This window comes from Thunnus maccoyii, chromosome 19, assembly GCF_910596095.1.
Source record: "Thunnus maccoyii chromosome 19, fThuMac1.1, whole genome shotgun sequence".
NCBI lineage: Eukaryota > Metazoa > Chordata > Actinopteri > Scombriformes > Scombridae > Thunnus > Thunnus maccoyii.
This window is the reverse complement of record NC_056551.1, coordinates 6,663,194-6,686,863: the sequence shown is the minus strand read 5'-3', so window position 1 is coordinate 6,686,863 and position 23,670 is coordinate 6,663,194. Positions and strand designations below refer to the sequence as shown.

Here is a 23,670-nt window from a genome sequence, read left to right as displayed (position 1 = left end):
GACCCCTCAGATTTATCTGGTGACCCCTTGGAGGGGCCCAGCCCCTAGGTTGGGAACCACTGGACTACTTTGCATTATAAAAAACAGAAATATTCAACAATGAATATAGAAGACAGAGATGAAAAATATTAGAGGAAAAAGGAAATATCTATAATACAGTTAAATCCCTGCATTATGTGTTTCATGACTTTTCAGATTTTTTTAGAGAGAACATAAGTAAGAAAAAAGTATTAACAATGGCTTCATTCTTCTACTTGAATTTAACTTTTACAAGATAACTTTTGGGGTTAATGATGAATAATAACGGCTTCGAAATAAATGACGGCGGAACTACGTGTGTTTACTAGCGTTTCCACACGGCGTTATTTTGCACTCGGACACAAATTCACGCTGCACTAGCAGGCGAATGCGGTTCGGCTTTGTCATTCATAGTTTAGGGTTTATTTGCTCACTATGCCTGCATAAATACATAACAACAAATAGAGAGGCATAATGGCGGACTCCAGGCAGATGAAGCTGGATTTCACTCTGAAGGAATTGACTCTCTCCTGTCACTCTGAAGATGTTCCCGGCAGCTCGTCCACGGTGGAGCTGCAGGACAAGAAACTGGTGTGTGTGGAGTATCCGGCGGTGGTCAACAGTGTCAGCAAGATGCTGGAGACTCTCGGCGGTGATCAAGCAGTGTCCAAAGTAAGCAGAACACGTTGTGGCGTTAATTATCTAAACTTTGTGTGCCATAAAACAGTCTTAAATACAGTTCATGAAGACTCGTTTAGGTTTCATACACAGAGTACTTATTCTGTAGTGTCACGCCCTACCGTCATATCCATGTTATCAAATGCAACCGCTGTTTAATATGTTATATGTAAACTACAATATCCGCTGACATGATGGGGGAAGTTAACGGGCCATTAGTTTATTTTTCCGTAAAGTCAGAAGTCACAGTAGTGTCTGTTCTGTGAGTAGATTACTGTCACCATCTTCATAATCTGATACCTGTCTGTATTTCTTGTTAATCTCACAGACCTTCGCTCACCCCAACCGGCGGCTTGAGCTGCGTTACCGACCTCAGGACCCTTTCTGTCATTCTCTGTGTGGAAACCGCTTCCCGTCCAGCAACCTCCTCCTCAGGGTGCGACGGCGGGTCAGAAAAAGTGACCCCAAAGACGCTGAGATCAACATGGATGTACTGGGAGTCATAGGAACAACGTACAAATTCCAAGGTTCGATTAAAAGTTCTTGAGAGTGTGAAGTTTTTGGGTTATTTCAAAACCACATGATATTCGGATATTCTGGATAATATTTCAGTGCTCATTTGTCCAGCCACATCTTGATATACTGAGGTTTCAAATTTAACTAACATTTTTTTTTAACCTTCCTTTTTATTCTGTCTTTCTTTTGTTTCCTTTTTTATTTCACTGCGGTTAAACATTGAGCTATTTTCTTGAATTGTGTAATATTTTGTTTTGCTGTATCATTTGTCTTTTCAGGAAAAAAACAAACTATTCTGCATCTTTATTATAGACACATTGTTTGAACATCTCAGAAAAAACAACTGATTTGACAGATGATGTTGGTCCTTCAGAAATACGTGTTTGTCCTTTGCAGGGCTGGCAGACTTTCAGTGCCTCGCTGTGCATTCAGAACATGGGAAAGACACGTCTTTATATGACAAAATCATCCTCCGCAAATCAGAGAATCAAGAGTTCTTTGAGCAGCCCATGCCTTACTTCCTTCCCCCGGCCATCTTCTCACGCCTCGACACTCCTGTGGATTATTTCTACCGGCCTGACATCCATCAAAAGTCAGTAACGTCTCTGTGGGAAAAGCATCATTTGCTTACTCAATTTAACAGCCGTTGCTAGTTCCCTTTGGCAACAGCAGTTAATTGTCCTGTCATTAGTTGACCTTTTTTTGATTTGGCCATGATCACTGATGTATACAAATAAACATATGGGTAGAAAAGTGGATTATGCTGCTGGTTTAAGAAGGTTCTCCGGTGTAAACAATAGTATTGGAAACAATATTTCTTATTTCACCATGCTGCTGTTGCAGCTTGTAAGTAGATCTTTATAATATTTCTCCTCCTTTCTGTTCACAGCCAGATGCCCCTTAACAAGAACTTTATTGGTCTGAATCGCGCCCGCCGGCCCCACAACGCCATTTTTGTCAGCTTCACTGAACCCACCGTACCCACTGAGTGCCTGGAGGCAGCCAAGGTCAACTGGATACGAGTCTGCCTGAAGGAGCGTGACAAACAGGCAGAAGAACAATTGAAAACAGTATGTCTGCTTTTGAAATCGTGGTCGCTGGCTACTGGAAGCACCACACACCCTCTGATTGCTACGGTCACTAGTGTAATATAAAGAATAATGCAAAAAAAACCTGAGGCACTCTCATGCCAGTTAAGTCCTCTATCACAACAGGAGGGTAAAACACATTAGAAGGACTCATTAGATAAAAATTAAAATAGTGAACTCCAAAATACAAGTAAAGTCTCAGTTTTATATGAATTGTAAATTGAATATCTTAAGATTTTGGACTGTTGGTCAGACAACAGCAAACAATATGAAGACGTCACCTTGTAATCTGGGAAATAGTTATGGTTATTTTTTTCTGACATTTTATAGACAACAGGAATAGTTTTTCATTTCTAGTCTTCTATTGGTGTACATACTGATCTATCTTTGTCTTGAAGAATTTAGCATTGTATGATGGGAAATAGGGCATTTGGGAAGTTAAAACTGAATCCACCAAGGTAAATATGCATAGTCTTATGACCCAACATGACCTAAAGGAACCATGTGTAAGATTTAGGGGGATCTATTGGCAGAAATGGAATATAATATTCATAAGTATGTTTTAATTAGTGTTTAATCCCATGAAAATAAGAATTTTTGTGTTTTCGAGAGGGCATTTCGTGTTCTTCACGAGTTTTGGGGAGGGTGAGGGGAGTGGTGTTCATTTGGTTGCAATCTGCAACCTCAGCGCTAGATGTCACTAAATCTTACACACTGGTCCTTTAAAGGTGTTTTCTTGTAAACAATGTTTATATTTACATTCAGTGATTCTTACCAAAATGCACTTGAGGTCCAGCAAATGTGACAAATGCATTTCTTTCTTTGTACAAGATTTGAAAAGCCAATATTTTAAAAAAAAAAAACCTGCCCTGCTGGTACATTGTTGTGTCTCTTGGCAGGTTACCACCTCCTGTAGATCAGTGGAATGATGTCAGCTCTTTTTCCATCAGGCCATTTTTAACAGTCACTGTTCACCATCCTAATCAACAATTTGCCAAAAATGGCATCTGGTTGAAGTTGGAAAGTGATGTTATATAAAGCAGATATGACTTACCATCATTCTTTTATCTTATCTATAACCAAACTTCTGTGCCTAGATGTTTGAGAGTCGGCCCATCTGGTCACGGAACGCGGTCAAGGCTAACATCAACATCCACCCTGATAAACTGAAACTGCTGCTGCCCGTCTTTGCCTACTACATGGTGAGCTGAGTGTGACTGGTAAATATTTTGAGGTTGCATTTCAGAGGAAAAAATACCTGCTGTTAAATGCATTGTTCAGATATACTTATAAACAAGAGAAACTAGTACTAGGAATACTTAGTCAAGCCTCATTTAGGTGTTGTTCTGCAGTAGATGAACTAAAAGATTTTAAAATTAATTTTTTTTCTCTGGTTAGTAGTTATCAAAAGGTGACAAAGTTACATGAAAACCTATAAGGATTATTATGAATCATAATATATATCATGAACATGCTATGTATCCTCAGTACATTCAATATCACACCATTGTTGTTTGTATACAGGCACGTAACAGGAACCTGTATTACGTACCTGCAACATACATATTTATAGAGTGATGCATAGAATCTGCTGTAATGGAATAATTACATTCAATGTGAACCACAAAACAAATCTGAGAATCTACATTTTTTTTCTGCCCGAATGTGAGTTAAACATCAAATTTACTTTTGTAGGTGACAGGACCATGGAGAAGTCTGTGGGTGAAGCTGGGCTATGACCCACGAAAGAGCACAGATTCCAAAAAATACCAGATGCTGGACTTTAGGATCCGTTGCAGCACCAAGCACGGTAAGAGTCTGAGGCAAGATAGGACAACAGTTTTAGCTTTTTGATTGTTTGGAAAAATGAAGTGCTGTGACATCATAGAATTGGGTTATATTAACATATTTTAGAGGCAAATTTAGCAAAAGTTAGATCTTTTAGTCTATATTCAACATCAGCATTTTTCTATAAACCCTTCCTCAGCATATTGTAGTCTTAATGAAAAGTTATGACTTCTCTGTCTGACACTTACTGTTGGTTCATCTTTTTCCTACTTTCAGGGTATTCACTATCTGACATGCCAGTGAAAGCCAAGAGGAGTGCCCTTAACTACAGTCTACCAATCACATTTAACAAAGCTGGTGAGTAGGTGAATTTATTTGGATGTATGTATTTATAAAACACAGAGGTCAACAGGCCTTTTTCACAGCAGACATCCACCAAAAGCCTAGTTGGGGTTAAAATATCTCATTTAAGAGAGACCTGACTAAATGAGCAGCATCAAGGTCGACATAAAAATTGCAGATAAACATGCACCAATAGGAGAAATAAGCTGCAGTACAAAAGCAGATCAAAAGATATAAGTAAGTTCTTACTAGAAGTCCACAGCAAACCAGCTCACCAAAGGGACAAATCTATTAGAATTTCATTAAACATCATGAAAAAAGAGGACTTATTTCACTTTTGACCTCTAACTGAATTGATGTGGGTGATAAAAGCTATTATTGCATTTTCACCCATTTTTTTTCCTGAGGCACCAACTAAATTTAAAAGAGAAAAACCAAAAGAATACATTTACTATGAACAAAGCAGGCGAATTAGCTTGAAAATAAAAAGTAAAATTAAGTGTACGTGCACTTAGGTCACAGAGTCACTGTTGGCATTGTGCATTCACATGATTTCTTAAATGTCATGTAAACAAGAAACCAGTTCCCATTATAGGGGGAGGGCATTAGCAAGATTTCTCTTGGAAAAAGCTGATTTCTTGGCCGTTTATACAGGTAACAGTTTTCTAATCTGCTTTTTACACGTGAACATGTGCGTAACAAACACATGAGAAAGGGAAAGACCAGGTGTGACAGTGGGAGGAAAGGAGATATAATTACACATAGTGATTCATCCTCATATTCAAAATAATTCCATGGAAACTCTGACTAAAATACACACTAAGTAGCCTCTATGAGTCTAAACAAGAAGTTTCCACCGCTGGAAATTTGACTACTTACACGAAAAATTCAGACAAAGAATGGTTGTGCTCTCACTACACAGCCGGCCCTCTAACACACATACACAAGGAAATGAAAAAATAGAAGATGCAGTATCTTATAATGTATCACTGCAGCAGTTAAAATAATGCTTCTAAAATACCTTCAAAGGTTGGGGAGGAAATTTGATTACTGACCTGCATGTATACATGGATTTACGGTAACCAGATTACTACAGTGCATGTAAACACATTGTCCTGATTTCTCTGAGTAACATTGTTTCTTGTAAACCTGCTGACAGTCAGTAATTGATCTCATCTTTCTATCCAGTCCTGTTAGCTCACACCGTATATACTGTATGTACTATACTTACTTGGCTCACTGAATTCAAAGGCAGTAACAAGTCCTCAATAATCTCCACTGTCCCGTTGCTGTTGCTGAGGTAAACTGACAACATGTTGTATAAACTGCTGTGTTGTTTTCTTCCAGGTCCTCAGCCAGCTAGTGTGATGGAACTTCCAGCTCAGGAGGGTCCAAGTACCAGTCGAGATCCAGTACCAATCACATACCGGCTGAAGGTAGACATGTTGATACGAGTGCATTATTGGAGCATGATTCATGCTGTTCTGGCTTAGTGTCAGAACTGTTATTTTATGTAAATGTGTGTAACGAATGAGAATGAAGGAACATTGAGCCATTTCACAAGTTCATAGTTACATTTTATATTTTGCCGTGTTTATTAATATTATTATTTTATATCTTAGCTTTTGTTAATTAAAATTTGAACACTTTGGATCTCCTTAAGCCTTAAGGTTCTTTCCTTAAGGTTGAAATGCTGGAGGATAATGTCTCATCTGATAAAGTCTAAAATTGAAGGTGAAGGGATTGGTTATCACATTGTCTTGTGTAATAGTCATGGAAAAGCTTTTTTTTTTTTTTACAGAATCTATGTGACACCTGACCCTTGTTTCATCTCCACAGGAGTCATCTTACATTTTCAGAGAGGGCATGCTGCCTCCTCACAGACAGATGTTTTACCAGCTCTGTGATTTGGATGTAGAAAGGTACGTTGTAGTGCTGTGCATAAGTGGTGTCAAATCATTAGTAATTATTATAATGAAAATGGACATTTTGTCCCTTTTGCTGTATTTGGGTATAATAAGCTATGTATGTGACTCCAGTGTCCGACAGGTGATTGAGCAGAACAGCGGTAAAGAGGAGGTATGTGACGAGCGGGATGGCTGGTGTGTTCTCGGCACCACCGACAAGCTGAGGGACATAATCTCAGCCATGATCAAGAAGGTCATCCGAGCACAGAAACCATGTAAGGAAAATATCCAACACAAAGAATAGCCTGGGTCACTTCATGGACACCATGTCCTCTTTGTGATCCCTATGTGTGTGATCACAGATTAACTACTCAGACAGTCACACTGATATTACACTTTTCTCTTACTGTAGCCACAACATGGCCAAAAGTGTGACCAGGGCTGATGTTACAGAGAGCAAAAGTCCTGCCCCACTTCTGTCTTGCTAGCTTTCTCAATGTCATTTCTTATAGAGAGTTTCCTTCATTAGCCCAGTGGTTCTCAAATGTTTAGCCTTGTGACCCCCCTAAAATGAAACAAAGGCTCCTTATGACTCCTCATCACACTTCCTTAGTGTGGTTATGAACTGTGAACGACTCAACCAAAGAGGAATTTTTAGCCATGCTAATGCAGTGGCTCTAGAGATGGCAGTGTTGGTCTGTCGGTTCACCGATTTGTCCAGACTGAAATATTTCAAAAACTACTGGATGGATTGCCATTACATTATATACAGACATTCATGGTCCCCTGGTGATCCCTAACTTTTCATTTAGCACCACCAGCAGGTCAAAGTTTTCACTTATCCACTGATCAACATCAACTGGATGGAGTGGCACTGAATTTTGTACAGACGTTCGGGGTACCCAGAGGATGAATCCTAATGACTTTGGTGATCCTCTAACTTTTCTAGTTTGACCATGTGTTCACATTTGTAGTTTTAAGTGAAATGTCTCGACAACTATTGGATGGATTTCCATGAAGTTTTGTACAAAGATTCATGTGCCCCGCAGGATGACTTGTAATACTGTGGTGATCCCTTAACCTTTCCCCTAGCACCTTCACCAGGTCATTTTTAAAATTTGTCCTATAGTTTGGTCAAATACCTGCAAAACTAGTGACTTCCATCGGCATCAGCTTGTGTTTAGTGCTAGTTAGCAGATGCCAGCATGCTAATATAATCAATATGGTAAACATTATACCTGCTAAACATAAGAGTGGTGGCATTGTCACTGTGAGCATGTTAGCATGGTAACATTAGCATTTAGTTCAAAGCCTTGCTGTGCCCCAGCAGCCTTACAGAGCTGTTTGCATGGCTGTAGACTGGAAGACTTGTTTCTTCTCAGATTGATTCATTTTGAAGATTTTTAGATACCCTAAATAGGTTTAAGTATCCAGTATTTCATCATTGTGTGACCCCTTCTATTGAGAGGATAACAAAAAGAGATGAAGTGATAATGTTCTTAGATAGAATGGGTATCTAATACAATTGAAAAGTGTGTGTACTAGTAGGCATCTTGGTTAACTGATGTTATTTGTCTCCCCCAGCATTGCCAGAAATGCCCAAGAGGCGCAGACGCACAGGCCTAGATTTAAAATTCCCAGTGAGAGACATGGATGAGGAGGAGGAGGAAGATGAGAGCAAGGAAGATGAAGAGGAAGATGAGGATGATGAATTTCAGCCATCAGAGGGAAGTGAAAATGAGATGGAGACAGAAATTTTGGATTACATCTGACAAAAGACTTCTGTGTTTTTTCTTTCTGTAAAATGTGATGTTTTGACTTATTTTTGGAGCTAAATGTAAATAAAAATGAAAGTGTTTCTAATGGTTTGTGCAAGAACTCTTGTTCGGGCAGAAGTTTTTTGCTAATACAGAACGACTGAAATTTATCAGAGATGTCAGGTGATTTGCTGTCTTTCTTCAGATCACCAAATAACATTCAAAATCATGACCCAAGAGATACCCAAACTTGTTTAGGCAGATACCTTAGACATCCTATGTGCAGGTCACATGCTGTATGTATCCTTTATTTAATAGAGTATTATTTTTTTCTAAGACAGAGATGAAATGGGAAATTTATGACAAACATGAAAACAACAATAAGCATGAGCAAACAGCTCAGTACAGTGTCTACAGTACATGTTCCTAAGACTAGCATCCACAATATTGATGAAACGGATTCAGTTGCTTTTTTTAAAAATTGTTGATGTCATTGTTTTTAATAAGTTAATAAGTGAAATTACGTTTTTATCTCTGTTTTCTTGTCCAAAACTAATTTTATAGGTTATTTGGCAGATTAATAGCTAGGCTAATGTTCACTTTTAACTGCTAAAGACGTTACTTATTGTAGGCCATGATGAAAGTATTTACAGCCTGGCTTTGCAGTATTTGTAAAACCATTATACATCAATGAAGGCTTAATATGGATTGGCTACAACTGTGTGACTTTGAGTCTAGTTGGACAGCTGTGTCAACTCAGCAGAGGTTGGCTTCCTGATACACAACTGCAAAAGTTGGAAGACTAAAAATCATTTCTGAAAGGTATCTCACCTAAACCTTTCCTATGAAGGCCCAGACATGCTTGTGTGGTGCTACTTTTTTTACCCAATCATTTCTGAAAGTCTCTCTCTTGATTTAACTCACTAAATATCTAAAAACTATCTTAAAGCCAAATTAAAGCTTAATACAGTATGATGACCTCAGCATCCTTTATATACCATGCTCTGAATGTCCAGAGGTTGTGGCGTTTTGGAGGGCAGAGAAAACAGTCAACAGAGTAAAACAGAAATATTGTAGCAAATGACAAGAATGCCTCTTTCTCCCTTTTTATTTGTGATTTAAGCATTGGCTATTTGGCTCCATAGAGAGGAGAGATTTAAAGGACCATCACAAGGACAGGACCAGTCTGTTGCCAGGGCTATCCTTACACAAGTACACTCCATTAGTTGGTCTGCACAATGGCAGTTTCATGTGAGGTGGAGGTGGGAGGGCTGGGTCTTGATCTCTGGTAGATGTCAGATGTCACAAGGCTTAATTGAAATATGCAATTTCAATCCCTTGTAGAGATTTCAGAGAACTGATTCACATTTCAAACTATGTTTTCAAGAAGATAAAATGATCTTATATTTCACCATTGAGCAGGCAAGTAGCTGAAGTCGCTAATAAGGTCAGTGGTTGGTATCAAATGGGCATTTCACTTCTCGTGACATTTTTTTTTTTGCTAAATTTGACTCATGACCGATAAGACCCACTGCTGCAACTGATGCCAAACTGACTGCAGCTAACACTTACCCTTTTAACTCAAAAGTGATAAAATTGCCCTTGATCTTGTTTGACAACTACATATGTGATTTGGATCTTAGCCAAATAGGTTTTAAAGTGTTTGAGGTAATCCATGGTATGTATTGAGGAAAGGATTGCTGATACAAGGTGGTTAAATATTATGTGTTGTGTAACAGTGAGAAAAGCAGGCCCACAGACTGCACACTGGTCAGATGCTGGTTAGGGGAGGAGTACCCTTTATAAAAGTCTGGGAAACATTCAACTTGGTTCTCACAGATTGGTCATGATGGCAAAGCTGGGAATTTTGGTGGCTGTTGCTGTGTTTCTGGAGACGGTCTCTGCGGCCTCTGTAAGTGCATTTTATTTCTAGTGTGTCCATAGAGTGGAAGGTCACAGGTGTAACCCAAGTTCTCTGGGTGGAGAGGCTATCTCACCAGCTCCATACATACAGAATATTAATGGTGGAAAGATAGTCTAAAGTATCTAGAATTAAAAATACTATTATTTTGCACCCACAGACTTCCTATAATTCAGCTACTATCCTTAATCAAGAAAGGATAATTATTTGCTCATTTTTAGCCATCCATCACTTTGATATAATATATTGGAATAAAAGTCTATATGTCTATGTCACAACATATTTGTAACCTATTAATGTGTTTAAAGTATAATTAGTAGTAAAGTGCTGCATGAATTACTGTACCCGATGACATTTTCCAAGACATGCCAAATTAAAACTGAGAAATCCAACTTAAAATCTATGCACCAAATGTCATAAATGTAGTCCTACATGCAAAGAATTACTTAAATGCAAAATGTTTAGCGGACTACCACATCAACTTAATCTCTTGTACTTATTTGCTTAATTTCTGTAGCTTGGGGTGGTGTACACAGAGGGAGGCATGGTGCAGGGGGAGAACATTCGTCTTGGGTTCCGCCGTCACATGGACGTCTTCAGGGGGATTCCCTTTGCGGACATTCCTGGACGGTTTGAGAAACCAAAGCGTCACCCTGGCTGGGACGGTGGGTAGACATCATTAAACTACAGACCTATTGGATTTTACATCTAGACAAATAACAAAAAACTAATGATGCTTGTTGCTCAAGAATTCACCTAACAAAGATTAGTAAGTTCCTGTAGCAATAAAAGCCATAATTACTGGCAACCAATTCTGCCACATCTTCCCTTTTATTTGTATTGACAGAAAAGATTTTATGGTCGCTTCTTGTAGGCATCAGATAAAGGCAGAAACTTAAGAAAATGTACATAATTTATCTTGGCATTTTTCAAAAGTCCTGCTTATCAGGCTGAAGTTTATTGCCTGCCTCTAACAATGTTTGTGATTCTCGTCAGGTGTTCTGCAGGCCACTAAGTATAGGAGGAGGTGCCTTCAGCTGAACCTTATCATGACTGACACCAGAGGCAGCGAGGACTGTCTTTATCTTAACATCTGGGTTCCTCATGGCCGCTCAGGTAAAGACTCGATGAAGCAGACAGTGTCATCCATATTACATGCATACTACAAGAGACTCTAATTCTTTTTGTTCTTAGTTTCCACTGGTCTGCCGGTCATGGTCTGGATCTATGGAGGAGGCTACCTGGTTGGAGGTTCGATGGGTGCTAACTTTCTGGACAACTATCTGTACAGTGGGCAGGAGATTGCAGACAGAGGAGATGTTATCGTGGTGACACTAGGATACCGTGTGGGAACTCTGGGTTTCCTGAGCACTGGAGATGCTAGCTTACCTGGTTGGTGCCAATTTATTTTCTTACAACAGCAACACAATTGTACAGAGCCAAGTAGAGGTGGGGAAAGGTTTTGGTAAATTGTTACATATAATTAGTAATTCCTGTTGTGAATTTAATTAATGTTATGTCCTAAGACATAAAAGCTACTTAAGGGCTCTTTTTGTTTCTTGTCAGGAAACTATGGTCTGTGGGACCAGCAGGCTGCCATCGCCTGGGTGCACAGGAACATCCGATCATTCGGAGGAGACCCCGACAACCTCACCATCTTTGGAGAGTCTGCAGGTGGAGCTAGTGTCAGCTTCCAGGTGAGAAGCTTTTTCTCAATTTCTAGCTCATTGCATGCACTGCTCCATCACAGCAAAAACATCTGTAAGGTTGAATGAGGCATTGAAACAGATGATTGATATGAAATGAAATCAAATTAATTCTCATCTATAAATATGAGTCTAAATTAATTTCAAGAACACACTAAAATATTTCTTATTTTCTGTCTGTCTACCCAGACTCTCACTCCCCACAACAAAGGGTTGATCAAGAGAGCCATCTCCCAGAGTGGAGTCGCCCTTTGCCCATGGGGTGTCATTAGGAACCCCCGCAAGGTCGCTGAGCAGGTACATAACAGCTTCTTTGACATGTTTCACTTGTTCTGTTGAACGTTTGACGCTGTCGTTTTAGGAATAGTGAACTTTGAGCTGAGAAACAATTAAAGATGATCTGCATCTTCTTCCCAGGTTGCTCTGAAGGTCAACTGCCCCACCGATGACACTATGGTTGCCTGTTTAAAGATGACAGATCCTGTGCTCCTAACAATGGCTGGTACTATGAAACTGGCCAGCTCACCCGATGGTAAGGACTGCACTCCAAACAGCATTGTTTTTTTGACATTGTATCAGTGCTTCTTACCAGAGCAAAGCACAGTGAAGTATGCATCTATGGCTTGATTAGTAACCATGATCTTCTCCCCTTCGGGGAAGATTTAGACTACCAAAGGCTAGGTCTAACAGGGTGAATAATTATTTTATCTCTCAGGCCACCACACCGAATTCTCATGATGACTCAGCTCATGATGAGTTTCCCATGTAACTATTGTGTGACTTGAGGGTTTTTTAACCTTTGATAGTTGGATTGAATGGTAAAACTTAGCTCTGGGTTTTATGTTGTCACTTGATGTATACATGTTTCAAGCATTTTATTAGGCTTTATGTATGTTTTATGTTGGATGCACCTTAGTCTTGTGCTTAAGTCTCTGTGTATTCTATCTGGATTCAAGACAAATTTCCCCTAAGGGGATAATGAAGTTGAAAGTTGAAATGATGTGACATGAAGCAACGCAGCCAGCGTGTCTTGTCCTTGAGGGTCCTGACACACCAAACCGACCTCAAAGAGCTACTGAACTCACATTGCCTAATGTCTTCTAAAATTTGTACTTGAAGACACAGCAAAGACTACATCAAATGGCTCAATAGCCAGCTCTATGTGTGTAAATTCCACAACGCAAGTCAGTGGACATTGCTGTCTGCCACAGTGTCTTTTTTGAGACAACCACTGGGGGATGCCAAAGTTGCACATTTCAAATGCTCCACATTTTGTGGTGGCGTTTTAATGGCCCAAATCCTGAGATTGACTGGTTCCTTTCATATTTAGAGTTTAGTGTTATATATTGAATGAAATTCAGAAAATAATCTTGCATGACCTTGTGTTCAAAGTCTGTAGGTTTCTTATTGCTACACTAGAAAGGGTTGGTCAGAGTGCCACCACAGTGATGGGTAAAACTGGGGGGATTGTGTGATCCTCCTTTGCATTATGCCTGGAAAAGCTCACCACTTGCATTTGAAATAGAAGTGTGTCCAGTTTACACCCTCCATGGGCCAACAGCACATACAGCAAATGGCAAATTAGAATGCTGGACATTTATAAAACATACAGTACTGATGTCTGATTGTATCTGCCTTTGTCAGCCCCCCTTGTACACAACCTGGTCCTGTCAGGTGTAATTGATGGGGACTTCCTGCCAGATGAACCTTACAACTTGTTCCACAATGCGGCTGAAATTGACTACATCGCTGGAGTCAACGACATGGATGGACACCTCTTTACTGGTTTAGACGTCCCTTCAATCAATTCCCCCCTGGTGGACACATCTGTGTGAGTTCAAGCCATTAGCCCGTAATAAGAAACATTGACAATTCTGTAACCGATCTAACCAGGGTAACATACCATACTTTTGTTTGAACTAGAAGCTATTAATATTTTGTGTAGAAGGAAGTTGTTTTAACAGACCTAATTTTCAAACCTTATCTTCCATATCTTAGTAAGGATGTGAAGAGGCTCCTGGCTTCATACACTAAAGAGAAGGGCCAGGCTGGTTTGGACAAGGCCTACTCCACATACACCTCAACATGGGGCGCAAATCCCAGCAGGGAAACCATTAAGAGAACAGTTGTGGAGATTGGATCAGACTACATCTTCATTGTCCCTACACAGGCTGCCCTTTACCTTCATGCTGCCAACGCCACGTGAGAACAAGATCTTTCTATGTCACTGTCAGTTTATTTATAAGTGCTTTTGTTCCTCATATTGCTTTACAATGTGAGGAATAAAAGAAGAGAATAACCTCTCTTAATTCTTAGTGGGGCCATTGGCTTGTGTCAATTTTAGTACCCTAAGAAAACAGGTTTTAAACCTGCTTGGGGGTAATTCATTGCAGTGAAAATTTGACTGCTTTTGCTTTTTTTTGTCAAAGTCAAAACCCCTCTTACTGTTCTATGGGTTGGATCTTTATTGATCTGTAGTGTGGCACATTGGCTGCATCTGAAGTGTGGATGAAATTAAACTTAACTGTAAAACAGCAGAGTAAAGAAATCATAATGTACAATAGAAAAGTACAAGAATAAGAATAATAAAATTATTTTGTGTATCAATTTAAGTCCATCAGCTTTAATTCTTTCATCATTGAATGACAGAATAATGCTGTAAAATTGAATGATCATTTTATTATATTTTTGCATGCTTTATTGCATAATTTAAATGCAGTTGTCTTATGCAATTAATTACTTTACAAACTGTTCAAATCAAATCAAATCAATTCATAAATTAACTGCTTCATTGCTAAAAACAGTATCATGCATCCAAAACGGTCTCTACTGTGCTGTATAACATAGTTATTACTTTACGTGTAGGAGCCAGGCATTAAAAGAACTTTCAGTATTTATGTTGTTTTTACCAGACTGCAATGGGCCCTAATTTTAAGATTTCAGTTTTTTGAGTGCCATTTCTTCCTTATCTTTTTGCAAGGCTATTTCCCGCTTTTACTCATTCTTACACCCCTGTTCTCTTCTTGTCTCATCAAAGAACTGGTCGCACCTATTCCTACTTATTCTCCCAGCCCAACCGTATGGGTGGCATTGGCAGACCCTACCCCAGCTGGATGGGAGCCGACCATGCGGATGACCTGCAGTACGTGTTTGGAAAGCCTTTCACCACACCACTGGCATACTGGCCTCGCCACCGTGATGTCTCTGGATACATGATCGCCTACTGGACCAACTTTGCCAGAACTGGGTATAATTCTGCAGACACTATAGGAACATCGCAGAAATCAATTCAACCTTAATCAGAAACTAGAAATAGAAAACAAAAACTACCTCAATTCAGTTGTCTGTTTTCTGTTTCATATCCACAGAGACCCAAACAAAGGGAACCTGAGAGTGCCAGTTACATGGCCCAAATTCACCAGCAATGGAAACCAATTCCTGGAGATCAATTCTAGTATGGACAAGAGCTATGTACAACAGAAGATGAGGATGCGCTATGTGCATTTCTGGACCAGCATCCTGCCCAGCCTTCCCACAGTGAGCTCAGAATAAAGACCACCTGTGTGCCTGCAGTATGGACCTGTAGATCTAAAGTATTACATCATTATTGGTTCATGAAAAATAAAGTGATGATGAATACTTACAATGTTTCCTTGGTTTTATTAAATCATACGTATCTTTATTGTGACTCTTTAAATTTACAATATATAGTACTAAACAAATGTACTTTAGTACTAAACAAATGTACTTTGTATGTATTGCATAAGTGTTGGGTTATTATTTAACAGATACTGCTGCTAAATTATATTTTTGCATTGAGCTAATTTAATGTACAAAAATCTGTGGTATTTTTGTACCATAAAATGTGTGGTAGAATTGAAATGTAAAACAAAATCACAACAGACAATAAAAAATGATATGGATGTATTTTATTAGCCTGATATTCAGATTGTACTGCCATTTTGTTATCATTCTATCTGTGTTAGCTAGCATACAGTTAGCCTAATATAAGTTTGTATAGCAACACAGCTGATTGTTTAAGGCAATTTGCATATTAAATGCAAGTTGACAAGGTAGAGGCGAAGGTTTCAGCAATGCAAATTAAGAGCTTCTCCATTGTTTCATTGTTACTCGTTTCAAACAAGGCCTTCAGAGGTTATTATCACTGCCAAGACATAGATACCATGCCAAAGAAACAAAAGAGAGGCTGTGTTAATGAACCTAAGACAAATAATTAAGACAATTGAAAGATTAAAATGGGAGATACCAGATGCCACACCTTTTTGCTTCAAAGAGGAAGAAAAAACAAACAAAACTTTGTGATATGACAGTGAATTGAACAGTTACTTTAATTAAGGAACTATTCAGCAGCCAATTGTTTTACTGTTGTTGTACTAATTGACTGTGATTGCAAAACAATAACTAATTCATCAATACATCATGGTTCCAAAAGTTGGAGTGACACATCCACGTGCAGTTTTATTCAATAAAACACACATAATTTTTCTGTCTAGATAACAATACATCTATGAATACTACAAACAGAGGTTTGCAATCTATTGTGTGTTTTGTGCTTGAAGTTGGTTGTGCATATTATTCAAAAAGGTCTGTGTGAGAGGTTTACTAAAAATGCAGCTTTTAATTGAAAACAACAACAGAAAAACACAGTAATACACATGCATCATCAAATACATCATAGATCAAAATGACAAAGAGTTCAAATTAGGTATGTCTCCATCATGTTTTTGTTTTTCTCCTATAGCACAGCCTAAATAAAATTAGTAAATCAATTTACATGTTTGACTCCTGAATAGCTCTGCATTAAATAGAACAAAATACTTCATTTCAAATACCTTTCTCAACAGTAGCACTTTAGAGGTGTGGGGTTATTACAGAGTTTTATCTTATCTGTGTTGTTGGCTAATCTGTGAATCAGTCCACCTGTTTCTGTGAGTCGACAGCAGCTTTGCTTCATTTCCAGCTTTAAAAGGACTGCTGGGCTTTTGCTCCTCCATGTGTTAATGTATCTTCAGTATTTTTCAGTATTGCAATGTGTGACAATATTATTTTAGTGACATAAGAAATAAGGATTCAACAAGTAAACATTTTTACTCCTAATATCAAAGAAGAAAACAACAACAGTCTTGTAAAATGTTCAACTTCTTTGAAAATGTGCTTTATTGGGACATCTTATATTTGGGTGTTTGAGCTTAAAGTTTTATTGAAAAAAGATAACTTTCTTCATAAAGGATTTTAGTTCCCATCACAGAACATTGATAGGACAATCAGAAGAATTAGTTTTGGCTTCAAAATGTTAAAGTATGTAGACTCAACATTCTGTCGTCTGTCAGTAATTGGGGATGAAGTTATACAGTATATTGTCCACTCCATTTTGAATACATTTGTGGCTTGGCAAGGTTTACACCAGGCTGTTTCCCATAAAGTTCAGAGGTCACATCATGGTCAGTTGGACCACAGGGTGACAGTATTGGTGTAAAGGTTGTATAACATGAGTAAACAGCTACGTTTACCATTTATTCTCTTGCAAGGGGTCTTGTGTATATAAGCACCTGGAGAGCCATTCGCTGGTTTGTGGACAGCCATGGAGAAGTTGAAGATTTTGTTTGCTGTTGTTCTGTCTCTGGGAACGGCCTCAGCAGCCTCTGTAAGTCTGCAGAATTTAATCTCATGTTTAATACGTGAATATGTGAATTAAAAGCATACAAGATCTGCACAGAGTGATAAATCTGCTCGTTGTGGCTTGAAAATGTTTGACTAATTTGGTGGTAAAAAGTGTCTTTCTTAACTGTCTGTGTTTGCGAATGATCAGATGGAAATTTAACAGCTGCTCAAACATACGTACATACAGTTTAACTTTCGCAGCAAGAGGAAAATTCTGTAACAATGTACTATTACATGTAATTTCTCAAAAGCACATTTTGTCAACAGTGACCATCCGCAATTTAATAGTTTATTCTCAACCAACTCTCTAGGTTCAAATTTTAATTCTTCAATATACAACATGCACATTCTGCTCTGTTATGTTAATATCTTTTAAAAATGTCATGATGTGTTAGTGCTGTGTCATTTACATTTTAGAATAGCTATCATTGGGATATACTGTCATTGAAGGCGAAAGCTCTCTTTTGACTGTTTACCTAGCTGGGTGTGGTGCACACAGAAGGTGGCGACGTTCGGGGACAAAATATCCCCCTTGGTCTTTTCCGCTCAGTGGATGTTTTCAAAGGAATTCCCTTTGCTGCCAAGCCTGGAACATTTGAGAAACCCAAACCTCATCCTGGCTGGGACGGTACATTCAAACTGACAAAGCAAAGCTGAAAATTTGAATGTATTATTTGCATAGCATAAATAGCTGCTCTGAAACATTAAGCATTTTCATTTTATGAATCAAAATCCCCAGGCATACTGAAGGCAACAAAGTTCGCCAAGAGATGTCTCCAGATCAGCATGCTCCAGACTTCAACTTTTGGTAGTGAAGACTGCCTCTACCTCAACATCTGGGTTCCTCATGGCCGACACGGTAGCATTTTTTGTATTACTACATGTTAATGTTAGAATTAATTGATACAGTAGATGTGGTTGCTCGTAAAATAAAATTGCTTCTCTTTTTCCTCCCAAGTGTCATCAAATCTCCCAGTGATGATTTGGTTTTATGGAGGAGGCTTCATGGTCGGAGGTTCTATGGGCCCAAATTTTCTCAACAACTATCTGTACAGTGGTCAGGAAATTGCAGACAAGGGCAATGTTATTGTGGTGTCAGTGGGCTATCGTGTTGGAACCCTGGGCTTCCTCAGCACAGGGGACTCTAGGTTACCTGGTGAGTGCATTAAAAGGAAATTGTCTGGAACTGGTGAAATCTTGTACATTTGCTCCTTTTTCCTATGTGTCTACAGTGTGTTACACTACATTCGTTTACTGGAAAAAATGCACTTTTAACTCAGTATTTGCTCCTACGACAGGAAACTATGGTCTGTGGGACCAGCACGCTGCCATCGCCTGGGTGCACAGGAACATTCGCTCATTTGGAGGAGACCCCAACAACATCACCATCTTTGGAGAGTCTGCAGGTGGAGCTAGTGTCAGCTTCCAGGTGAGAAGCTCTCAGCAGAAATTTATTTTCAAAGTAAAATACACTAAGTTGACGTGAAATCAGACCAAACATGGTACAACTTTCTGAGTAGACATAAGGGTTAATCAGTTGTCATAATGGCTTTATTAATGGTTAATAAAGTAACATTTGTTTTTTACATACCATTACACCCCCTTTTAAAGTATTCCTTGTAATTCTTGCCTACACAACAACAAATATACCTTTTACTGATTAATTACTGATTAGTTTAAGACCAGAAAACGGACATTTCATGTTCATATTTCCATTACTTAAGCAAAGCAAATTGTAAAATAAACATAAATATAAGTCACATTTCTTATACTACACAGACTCTCTCTCCCCACAACAAAGGGCTGTTCAAGAGAGCCATCTCTCAGAGTGGTGTTGCCTTCTGCCCCTGGGCTCTCAACAGGAACCCACGCAAGGTTGCACAGGAGGTATGTACTGCATCTGTGTCACTGTCAGATACCATAGAGATGTGCGCTGGTGTCACGAAAAAGTACCCACATAAGTCCCCAAGTGATTATAGAGATATGAATAGGTACAAATATACTGTAGATGGGTATTGGATTTAGACTTTTGATAATCAAAACATCTGCTGATATACTGAATTATCACTATCTTGTATATATGAGTTACATATACATTATACAGTATATGCCACATAGACATTGACATGCAGTGAATGTCTTAACCATCAAATTTGCAGCTAAGCAAGTTGGTTAACTTGCTAGCAATGCAATTTATACCAAATAAATGCCCATAAAATTATTATTCTTCCCTGGAAAGTTTTCATGTTCAGGGTCTTTTTCTGTTGATCAGTGTCAAAAAAGCTACATTACATCTACTTTAATTCAATGTTGTAAAGCAATAAAATGTGAAAAATTCCATGGGGTTTGAATATCTCTTATAGGCACTGTCAGTGCTTTAAGATTTGGCCTGCACCAAGATATCTGTGAAATCGTTATCAGTGAATTGATAATCATCTATCACAGGATTTAGGCACACCATGCTTGTATTTTTGGCATAAAGCAGTGGTTGAAGTGGCTTTAAAGCGAAATGATAAGTTAACATTAAGAACACAACTCTGGTTTTAAACCTGATTTCCATATACAATACTCAGTACTTATCTGTAGCAGCCTTTACTACCATCATTCACTGTTGTCAGTGGAGGCCAGGAGCAGTTTTTAGCACAATTAAGAGTTTGGCTATGATCAGTTTTATTTTCCTTCTCTTTGCATTTATGGATCTTAGAAGTGTCACCTCAGCTCAACAGTTTAAAGCAGCTATAATCAATATTTTTTATACTGACAATGCATTACTTGACTACTCATATGTAAAATGGATTCTTTCATATTAATTCAGATTAAAGATTTATGCTGGTACATCACATAAAGAACGAATCCACAGGGAATTACCACCCAACTCTGCAGTTTCCCTCAGCTCTTCGGAGTGTTTTAGCTCATTTCAGATCATTGTTTTGGTTCAGTCTCACCACTATTGTCAGTGTAATTTGCAGATGTAGCAAACTCTAAAAACCTGATGTATGTTACCTGCCCAGCACAAAATAGACAAAGTTTGTGGTGAACGTAGTGGAGCATGTATTAGCTAAAGAGCCAGAGACCAAAACAGAGCTTAATGCAGAGCTAATACTGAACTTACATTTGACAGGTAGCCAGAAACAAAACTTAAAATGTTGCTTTGTATCTACTGGATGTGTAAATTGGCAGGCAAGCTCACCATAACAACTTTGTACGGTAATAATACAAAAATATTCTGTTCATAGCTTGTTTCTGCCAACCCAAGTGGCCAAAGACACCACTGAGCATGTGCGAAACATGGTTCTGTTTACAGAGCTTCGCTAGTTTGTTGTGTTAAATAACAAAACCTCTTGACTTTATACTGAAATTCTTTGAGAAATGTTAATGTAGTACAAAGAGGTTTTTTCATGTACAACAATAGAGGTCTACAGCATAGAGGAATTACATATGTCAGGCTTTGGATACATGCATAATACTTGTAAGGATGAGTTCATTGTTGGTTTGGCTCTGCACATGAGATTTGTTGACAACAAGAAAAATATAGAAAATCACCAGCTTTATACTTTAAAGAAGCAAAATGCATGTTTTTTTTTTTATTAACATCATAAAAGTCTAGCTAAATGCAGCGAGAAGGCATCTTAAACATGGCTTGATTACCTACCATGTACTCAGGTTGCTGAGAAGGTCGGCTGCCCCACTGATGACAGAATGGTGGCTTGTCTGAAATCAACTGATGCTGGGACTCTCGCCATGGCTTCTCCCCCCATAACACAAGGCTCCCCAGACCGTGAGCATAATTTTCCTTCAATGGAGCAGTATGGATGGGATATTTGGCCAATCTACTTTATTTGTAATATTTATCAGGCAATGTTCACAAAAGAGCGTGCAAAAGATGATCATACCATTGTTGACAAAATGATTCCCTTAGTTAGGGAGCTAGCAAGCTACCAACATATTACAATGTGCATGCAATAAGATGACAGTTTATTAATTCTGTATCAATCATTCTCAGATCCGGCTGTGGAAAACCTTCTTCTGTCTCCTGTTGTTGATGGAGACTTCCTCCCTGATCAACCTGGCAACTTGTTCCACAACGCTGCTGAAATTGACTACCTTGCAGGGGCTAATGACATGGATGGGCACCTCTTCACATCACAGGACATTCCTTCTCTTGGTGACAAGAATCAAGAGACCCCCATGTAAGGGAGGCATTTTATTTTGTGGGCTCTTATAGCTTTTTTGCATAGTAATTTCACTAACAGAGCTCTCTACCTTATTTTCACTGCAGAGAAGATGTAAAGCGGCTTCTTGCTGCTTATACCAAAGAGAAGGGCCAAGCTGGTTTGGACATTGCCTTTGCTGAATACTCATCCAATTGGGGATCAACACCCAGCCAGGACACCATTAAGAGAACTGCTGTGGACATTGGGACTGACTACATATTCCTGGTTCCTATACAGACTGCCATTTACCTTCATGCTGCTAACGCCATGTGAGTCAGTTTTTGTGGTATTTTTTTTCCTCAAGAGGTTATACATAACAACAAAAGACATAAATACATAAATACAATAAAAGAGTTTTAATGAACAATTTTAATGAAACACAAATAAGCTTTTTGAAGAGCTATAAACCAAGATACATTTCTCTCTCAGTGCTGAGATACGGCCTTCAGTCTATGGACAATAGACGTGGGTGCTTCACTCAACATATTCTTTGAGCTTCTGTTATACAGAAGTACTCTTCGACCTTTGACAGCTCTAAATTATCTAATGCTGCACCTGATCTTGCACTCTCATGAAATTTACCCTTGAGATCATAATTTCGAAAATGTTTGAAAGAAATTAGGTTTGGTTTTCTTTTTTGACTTTGGAAGTTAAGGGCAAAGTTTGAGACTGGCATCACCAGTTTATGGCAATAGTAATGTGGGACAGATACAGTCTAAACACACTGTGATGGTCTTTAACAGGTCTGGCCGTACCTACTCCTACCAGCTGTCTGAGCCTAGTTTAATGGCTGGACCAGGCAAACCTTACCATGACTGGGTGGGTGCCGACCATGCTGATGACCTGCAGTATGTGTTCGGCAAACCCTTCACCACACCCAAGGCTTATGGGGACAGACACAGAGACCTGTCTGGCTACATGATTGCCTACTGGACTAACTTTGCTAGAACTGGGTAAAACACACTATGCATGCGTGTCATCATTGAAAAATTTTAACAGCTTGAAGATAATTTTATCACAACACATGGACAGAAGTGATTAAGATGAGATGAATTTTCTCCTTTGAGTCCTGGAAATACCAAACTATTCTCTAATGGATGCTTTCTTATTTTCGCAGAGATCCCAACAAAGGAAACATGAAGGTGCCTGTGACCTGGCCTGAATTTACCAGCACTGGACACCAGTTCCTGAATATCAATGCTAAGATGAATGAGAGCTCCATTGAAAAAGAAATGAGGCTACGTTTTGTACGACTTTGGACCAGCACCCTTCCCAGCCTCCCATCTTATGGTGTCACAGATGCAGAGTGATGCATTTTGAGTTTTTAAAAAAGAGACTTAAAAGAGACAAATAAAAGTGTGTAACCTAAAATCGAATGAAAAACAGAGTTTCTGTGGTTGTGATAATAAAAATAGACATAGACAAAGTATTAAATAAGATGCAAAGACACATTAGAAAGCAGACATCTGCTATAAGGCTGCACAATCTTCTAAACATGTTTTAATAAAAACATTGGAACCTACATTCTAGCATTTTCTCAGGGTTATTTTCTCAGGCTTGACAAAGCTCCTCCAGAGCCACAACTTAGAGCCACAAGTTCTCAAATTCAGAAGTTCTTAAATTGGCCATCCAGTAATAAAAGAAGAAATCAGGCAAGGCCGGATCACCATTTGTCTTGCCTTTACAGATGCCATTTACTTATTCTGTGAGTTTTGTAGTCCCAAATAAAAGGTAGCATAATGGCCCAGTTTCTTAAAGAAATGTTTCAGGAGGAATATTGGTACATTTTGAAAGAGGTATAGTATTTGTGAGAGAAAGATCATTCTGATGGCATTAACCCTACCTAAAGGGGATATGGGTAATGATTTCCAAAACTGAATATTGGTGCTTAATTTGCAATCAAAGGAGTAAGTTTGCTCCTGATAAAGAAAAATACTTTCTAGTAAGTTTGATGCCCAAGTATGTGAATTTCGCCAGATTAGATTCAAATTCATTGATCAGTGCTAAAATATGGGGTATACTGGTGCAGAGTTTGGAAATGTTTAATAGAATC

The 23,670-nt window shown here is 38.7% G+C and overlaps 3 protein-coding genes across 4 annotated transcripts; all 3 read left to right on the top strand.

The window, feature by feature from the left end:
- The first annotated feature begins 351 nt into the window (after nucleotides 1-351).
- Nucleotides 352-8,264, top strand: gtf3c5 (general transcription factor IIIC, polypeptide 5). The gene is made up of 11 exons (XM_042395951.1): nucleotides 352-690; nucleotides 1,025-1,223; nucleotides 1,609-1,804; nucleotides 2,102-2,282; nucleotides 3,398-3,502; nucleotides 3,996-4,110; nucleotides 4,365-4,445; nucleotides 5,778-5,866; nucleotides 6,270-6,352; nucleotides 6,470-6,612; nucleotides 7,922-8,264. The coding sequence occupies exons 1-11, from the start codon at nucleotides 493-495 to the stop codon at nucleotides 8,107-8,109; spliced, it is 1,578 nt and encodes a 525-aa protein (XP_042251885.1). The 5' UTR covers nucleotides 352-492; the 3' UTR covers nucleotides 8,110-8,264.
- A 609-nt stretch (nucleotides 8,265-8,873) lies between these two features.
- On the top strand, nucleotides 8,874-15,307 carry LOC121886052 (bile salt-activated lipase-like). 2 transcript variants are annotated; one of them, XM_042395953.1, is made up of 11 exons: nucleotides 8,874-10,006; nucleotides 10,533-10,680; nucleotides 11,012-11,131; nucleotides 11,210-11,407; nucleotides 11,582-11,712; nucleotides 11,911-12,018; nucleotides 12,139-12,253; nucleotides 13,366-13,552; nucleotides 13,720-13,923; nucleotides 14,759-14,968; nucleotides 15,090-15,307. In XM_042395953.1, the coding sequence occupies exons 1-11, from the start codon at nucleotides 9,941-9,943 to the stop codon at nucleotides 15,271-15,273; spliced, it is 1,671 nt and encodes a 556-aa protein (XP_042251887.1). In that variant the 5' UTR covers nucleotides 8,874-9,940; the 3' UTR covers nucleotides 15,274-15,307. The 2 variants fall into 2 exon arrangements, with proteins under 2 accessions (XP_042251887.1, XP_042251886.1); XM_042395952.1 differs by lacking the exon at nucleotides 8,874-10,006 and having other exon boundaries at nucleotides 10,275-10,680.
- Nucleotides 15,308-17,323: 2,016 nt separating this feature from the next.
- Nucleotides 17,324-23,046, top strand: LOC121885801 (bile salt-activated lipase-like). The gene is made up of 11 exons (XM_042395563.1): nucleotides 17,324-17,386; nucleotides 17,884-18,031; nucleotides 18,143-18,262; nucleotides 18,362-18,559; nucleotides 18,702-18,832; nucleotides 19,183-19,290; nucleotides 21,067-21,181; nucleotides 21,407-21,593; nucleotides 21,683-21,886; nucleotides 22,361-22,570; nucleotides 22,735-23,046. Exons 1-11 carry the CDS (start codon nucleotides 17,324-17,326, stop codon nucleotides 22,925-22,927), a joined length of 1,677 nt encoding a protein of 558 aa, XP_042251497.1. The 3' UTR covers nucleotides 22,928-23,046.
- Nucleotides 23,047-23,670: the final 624 nt, after the last annotated feature.

What these genes read in the sequence shown, in the direction of transcription:
- gtf3c5 (XM_042395951.1), top strand. Translation starts at nt 493, where the DNA reads ATGGCGGACTCCAGGCAGATGAAGCTGGATTTCACTCTGAAGGAATTG. An exon ending in CGGCCTGACATCCATCAAAA is followed by an intron (nt 1,805 to 2,101) that starts GTCAGTAACGTC and finishes TTCTGTTCACAG; the next exon opens with CCAGATGCCCCTTAACAAGA. An exon ending in CAGAAGAACAATTGAAAACA is followed by an intron (nt 2,283 to 3,397) that starts GTATGTCTGCTT and finishes TTCTGTGCCTAG; the next exon opens with ATGTTTGAGAGTCGGCCCAT.
- LOC121886052 (XM_042395953.1), top strand. Translation starts at nt 9,941, where the DNA reads ATGATGGCAAAGCTGGGAATTTTGGTGGCTGTTGCTGTGTTTCTGGAG. An exon ending in TGGAGATGCTAGCTTACCTG is followed by an intron (nt 11,408 to 11,581) that starts GTTGGTGCCAAT and finishes GTTTCTTGTCAG; the next exon opens with GAAACTATGGTCTGTGGGAC. An exon ending in GAGCTAGTGTCAGCTTCCAG is followed by an intron (nt 11,713 to 11,910) that starts GTGAGAAGCTTT and finishes CTGTCTACCCAG; the next exon opens with ACTCTCACTCCCCACAACAA.
- LOC121885801 (XM_042395563.1), top strand. Translation starts at nt 17,324, where the DNA reads ATGGAGAAGTTGAAGATTTTGTTTGCTGTTGTTCTGTCTCTGGGAACG. An exon ending in GAACGGCCTCAGCAGCCTCT is followed by an intron (nt 17,387 to 17,883) that starts GTAAGTCTGCAG and finishes CTGTTTACCTAG; the next exon opens with CTGGGTGTGGTGCACACAGA. An exon ending in ACTAACTTTGCTAGAACTGG is followed by an intron (nt 22,571 to 22,734) that starts GTAAAACACACT and finishes TTATTTTCGCAG; the next exon opens with AGATCCCAACAAAGGAAACA.